Source organism: Zingiber officinale, chromosome 2B, assembly GCF_018446385.1.
Source record: "Zingiber officinale cultivar Zhangliang chromosome 2B, Zo_v1.1, whole genome shotgun sequence".
In the NCBI taxonomy this organism is placed as follows: Eukaryota; Viridiplantae; Streptophyta; class Magnoliopsida; order Zingiberales; family Zingiberaceae; genus Zingiber; species Zingiber officinale.
The window spans coordinates 138,839,607-138,845,363 of record NC_055989.1 but is presented as its reverse complement, the minus strand read 5'-3'; the positions used below and the strand labels follow the sequence as shown (position 1 = coordinate 138,845,363).

Below are 5,757 nucleotides of genomic sequence, written 5' to 3'. Positions count from 1 at the left end.
TGGTAAATTAGAAAAAAATCCTCAATCATAATGTTAACTTTGCATGCAATCCCCATGTCCAAAAAACTTTGTTTCCACTCCCTGCATGCAAAGTATTACTTGTTTCAACTCCCTCATGCAAATATTGATACCTAAATTGCCCGTCAGATTTTTTAGTACAAAAATTTCAAAATTGAGTACAAAAAGTCCAAAAATGAGTATAATTCTTCTTAAAGTCAGTACTTTATATTAAAAATCGAGTATATTTTCTATCAAAATTGTTCCTCTTATTTTTTAGGGTTTAGGGTTTAGGGTTTAGGGTTAGGGTTTAGGGTTTAGGGTTTAGGGTTTAGGGTTTAGAATCGTACTCAATTTGATAAAAAATATACTAGATTCTAAGTTAATATACTCAATTTAAGAGGATTTATACTGATTTTTAGATTTTTGTACCTAAAAATATCATGGGTAATTTGGTAAAGATGCTTAACTGGGGAGTGAAAACAAAGATTTTAATGGGTGAGGACTACATGCAAAAATTTGTTTGTCATTAGGGACTGCATGCAAAATTACCCATCTTCTATCATTTTTTCTCGAGTAAGGGGTAAAATAAATAAATTCCAGATCTTCTTAGTAGAGAAGATACAGCTGCAGCAAACCTGTCAACGAAGCAACCGGACGCTTTAACCAACCATCATAAGACAGACAAGCTCCTACTCTGCGCATAGAGAAGATACACCAGGAACCAGTGACCATGGGGCAAAGAAGAAGAGAAAGAGCCGAAGACAGGATCAGCAACCTCCCCGACCACCTCCTCCAATCCATCCTCCACCTCCTGCCTCTCAAATCTGCCGTCCGCACCGACCTCCTTTCCAAGCGGTGGCGCGGCCTGTGGCTCAACGTCCTCCTCTCCGCTACCGACCTCGACTTCGGCCCGGACTTCGCCGCCGCCGAGTCCCCCGACCAATTCTCCGCTACCGTTGACCGATACCTCCGCCTCCACGGCAACAGCCCTCTCCGCCGCCTCCGCATCCTCTTTTCCCCCTTCGACCACCTCCTCCCCGCCATCGACACCTGGGTCGCCGTCGCAGCGACAAAGCGAGTCGAAGAGTTCGACTTGGACTTGTCGCAGGGGATCATCGATGGCGTCGAAGGCGATTACATGGACGGCCGGGGGCAGTACCTGCTTCCCGCTGCCCTGTTCCGCTGCGAATCGCTGACCCACCTGAGCCTTAGCCGGTGCGATTTCAGTCGACCCGCCCACTTCGCCGTCTTCCGCCGTCTCAACGAGCTCAATTTGTGCCGCGTCAACGTCACCGACGAGGCGCTACAAGAGTTGCTGGTGGATTGCCCGGTTCTTGAAAGGCTGAGCCTGATGAACTGCCGACTCCTCGGGGCGGTCCGAGTCGTCGGAGAACCAGAACTCCAGCTTCGGGCGTTGGCCTTGGTTGATTGCCCAGGAATCGACGAGTTGGAGATCAATGCGCCTAAGCTGCAATCGTTTGTCTATTCCGGCGGGGTATGCTCCCAGATTGACTTCGGTGGTATGCCGGAGCTGGTCGATGCTAAACTTTCGTTGGTCGCCGGCGATTCCATGGAAGCTGACTACGGCGACGCCATAGCTCAGCTCTCACAAGTCAGGAACCTTTCACTGTGCTCTGGGACCCTTGCGGTATCATCATTTTCTTCTATTTGGAAAGTTATAATTTCCCTTGTCAATTCAAGTAATTTACTGAATTACTGCCATAAAAAGTGTTATGGACAAAAAAGCCCTTTATTTTCATTATCATCAAAGGGTGTCCTACTTCCAAAAAAAATATCAAAAAGGCACCTCATTCTGAAAATGCCCTTATCCAATATTGTTATAGCAGTTTTAGCAAACGAGACCAGATCTCCTGGTCCACAAAAAAAATGGACCAAGGATGGTCCACTCCTAATTACGGTTGGATCGCAACTGTGATCCTGCCGTAATTAGTTGCGATCCTTTCCTGAGTTCACTGTGCCCGTCAAGTTATAGTTTGGGTCGGAGCGGACGGTTGGAGGCCACCTAGAGGCTGCTAGAAGTGGGCAAGTGTCCAGGTTACCAGGCGCTAAGCAGGGGGCGCCCGGAGGCCGTCCGCTCCGACCCAAACTATAACCTGGTGGGGACAGTGAACCCAGGGAGGGGTTGCAACCAATTGCGGCAAGATTGCAATTGCAATCCGACTGCAATTGAGAGTAGTCCATCCCTGACCCACTTTTTTGTGGACCAGGAGATCTGCTCCCTTGGCAAACACTACTTCGATTAGTGCAACTTTGCTCAAAGTTGCTTCAAGCAATTGAGGAGCAACCAGAGTTGCTCTAACATAGAATAATTTTATATGTTTGACTAGTTTTGATGAAATTAGGATGAGCATGAGTTTTGTTGAATGATGAAATCATTTTGACTACAAGTATTAATAATTTTGAACTTGTTGGAGCAAATTTGTCTAAAGTTGCTACAACAGCACTAGAACAAGGGTATTCTCGGAATATGGAGTGTTCTTTTGATATTTTTTCAAAGTGGAGTGCTTTCTTTATGATAATGAAAATAAAGATCGCTCTTTTGATTTTCTACCAAAATTATTTACTATTGTTGTCTGGTTATTCAGCTCTATTTGATTTATTTTAAAGATAAGTTGTTCTATTCATTTCAAGAATTTGGAAATAGGGTAAGCATTATAATTTCCTCATAATGTTGCTAAATAAATTAAACATAGTTCTCTAAAAATATATGATATAATACAATTTAAATTTATAGATACAATATGAGAAATTATCATATCACTAGGTGCTTTATAATAATTGTTACTCAGGATAATTTCGTGTCTGGCTTTGGCAAGTGTCTCGTTAGGTCTTTATTCGATCATTACACTTGTCTTATTTAGTTTCCTCTTTTGGCTTCTCTAGATAATATGGTTGAGTTGTAATTTTTCAATTTAAATCTAGAACATTATCAAGTCAATTGGTCCCTAAGGGATCAAAGCATTAGGAGATTTTTTGAAGGTAGCATCATTGAGATGCTTATTAGTCTCGTTAAAGGACTCTTTCAAAGTGTCGTTAAAGGGCTCATCAGAGACTCTTTTGGGACTAAGTCATTGGAGAATCTTTTGAAGCTTAAATCGTTTATTTTAGTTAAAAAGTCATTTATTATGAGTGAACTGAAGCTTTGTATGTTGACTTTGGATTTGGTTCACTTAATGAAAAGAGGATTTTAGGTTTACAAATTTATTAGACAATAATCTCTTGAAATATGGTGGAACATATTTTTTTCCGCTAATTTTCTTTTCATTTCATGCCAATGGATTATAAGTTTCACACCTATTATGTAATGATAGTCCTACGACTCGCTGAAGATCTCTTTCTGTAACTAGTTGGTGTAGAAGTGAAGCATTGACATTCAAAGAACATGATCAGAGAGGTTAAACCGTGTCGATCAGTATCTTAGAGCAAATACAGTTATCTACACTCATTATTTTTTTTTTTGACATAGGCCTTTGTATCTTATCTCTTTCATATGAACTGAATACTGTGGTTGTTCAGATAAAACTATCTTCAAAATTTCAGTAGATTTTTGAGCAATTTGAAGGTTTTGGATTAATGTACATGTTAAAAGGATAGCTTTGGATCTATTAATGTTCTTTGGTTTGATTGGCTAGTGTATAGTTGCAAACGAAGAGTTTGAAGCTGAAGATTTCGAGGTCATGTTTCCAAACCTGCACGAACTGCAGGTTACAATGAAGCATATATCGAAAGAGTACCTCGCTTGCGTTTATGATTTCTTTCGACACTATCCATCTCCCTTCCTGGAAAAGCTCTTCATTCAAGTAGGTACACTTTACTTCTAATATAGAGTTGCTTTTTGGTTATACAAATGCTCATTGATTTTCTTGCTTATTTTAATGATTTCAAACAATCTTCAGCTTCCCAAAGATGTTCATGATTTGCCGGAGTACTTCAAACTTATTATATCAGATATTCAGAAGCCGCCTGATATCGCCTTAGATAATCTCAAGGTGATCAAGATGACAAATTTCCAAGGATCAAATAATGAGATGAAGCTGGTGAAGTTTCTCCTAGAAAGGGCTGCTGCGCTCGAATATCTATTACTAGTTTCTCCTCCGTTCGATGGCACTGATTGCTTGGCCAAACAAAATGTCGAAATCGAACAAACTAACCCTGAAGAAAGGATGTGGATCAAAATAATTCTTGGTCAGATTTCTGCGCTACCAAAAGCATCACCAGAGGTTTGTATCAAACTGGTTGAGTTCTGGCAAGATGAGGACACTATAAATCCAACACACAACAACAATCTTTACTCTCGATACGACTATCAATCAGGAACTGTGTGCCATAAGTTGGTTCATGCCTTGTTCCGAGGTGATATTGGGGTTGATTAGTGAATCATCTCCCTTTTTTGGTTTGATATAATTCAATTCCAAAGTTTATGTGCTCTTATGATCATTCGAAAATTCGAGTGTATTCACTACTTACCTTTAGCGTCGCATCTCAAAGAGAAATATGCATGCTTAACTTGGTGTGTGATGCATATGGTCGCTATTTTAGTGTGTATTCAGCAAAAGAATTGGATGTCGTCTCAGCTAGAAATGCTTCACAATCAAGTATGCTATTGTAGTAAGGTCGAGTATTTAACTAGTAGGTTTACGATTCAAGGGTTATTTAACTGGTAGGTCAGATGAAAAAGAGTAGCTCGGCTAGATGAACAAGCGTGGTGCTGGAGCAAAGAAACCCTATCGTGATTCATAGTTTGATCAAAGAAGTGGCATATACCTTTCTCTATTTTAGGAGTGGTACTTCATAGGTGAATCTACCAAACTTGTCTTTATTCTTTTGGTCCTCCTATTTTGCGCCTCCACGAGTATATGTTTATGATTCGTTACGAGCTCAAAGTCGAACCTTTCTTTGACAACCTCTTGAATGAGCTTGAGCTTGCTCCATCTCAAACGACTTTGAATGAATGTGGGGTTCTAGTTAGTAATGTGGCCATCCACATATGGCTATCTAATATGTTTGAGTTGGGGGTCATTGGCTGATCAACCGATATATAGGTAACCTTTTCTTGTCCCAATAGCTAGCCGATCAACTCAACTCGAAGTCAATTTCCACCTTTTCTTGTCTTCCTCCATGAAGGCTAGGAGGGATGCATTCTTTTAGGTTTCTTATCCTAGCCAAGAGTAGTGAGGGGTTTCGATTTTTAATGAAGATTAAGTGGAAGCTAGCAAAGCGGCATAGGAGATGAACCATGGACATGAGGAGCTTGCCGTTGGATGAAGGAGGAAGAGTCAAGGAGACTGACATGTTTGGAGGAAGCGATGACAAACTTGGCTAATCAGTTAGTTGCTTGCGAACTACTAGAAGAAGAAAACAAGAACCTCTAGAATAAGATCTCAAAAAAGAGATCAACTTAGAGGAGATTGGTGTAACTACATCTTAACTTGGTACCACTGATTTGCATTATTTGACAAAGGAAGAAATTATTCTTGTTGGTCAGTTATCTTAACTCCGTATAATTTTTCACATGAGATATGCATAAACACACCTTATATGTTTTTAACATTGATTGTGCATAGCTCGTAAAATTCGAAGAAGTTAATAAATATTTATATATAATCATTGATTGTAGAGCTAACTATGGGATAAAACTTTTTCTACATACGATGTTTATACTAAATACATGTTTGTAATGAAGGTTGCTCATTTTTTTTTGACCATAAATGATTTTTCAACTAATGGTATGCTATC

General features: G+C 40.1%; 1 protein-coding gene across 2 annotated transcripts; it reads left to right on the top strand.

Moving 5' to 3' along the window:
* The first annotated feature begins 641 nt into the window (after positions 1 to 641).
* LOC122047436 (F-box/FBD/LRR-repeat protein At1g16930-like) lies at positions 642 to 4,595 on the top strand. Of its 2 annotated transcripts, none has more exons than XM_042608741.1 (3): positions 642 to 1,648; positions 3,654 to 3,821; positions 3,918 to 4,595. In XM_042608741.1, the coding sequence occupies exons 1-3, from the start codon at positions 731 to 733 to the stop codon at positions 4,392 to 4,394; spliced, it is 1,563 nt and encodes a 520-aa protein (XP_042464675.1). In that variant the 5' UTR covers positions 642 to 730; the 3' UTR covers positions 4,395 to 4,595. The 2 variants fall into 2 exon arrangements, with proteins under 2 accessions (XP_042464675.1, XP_042464676.1); XM_042608742.1 differs by having other exon boundaries at positions 3,654 to 3,825; positions 3,918 to 4,086.
* The last annotated feature ends 1,162 nt before the right edge of the window (positions 4,596 to 5,757 follow it).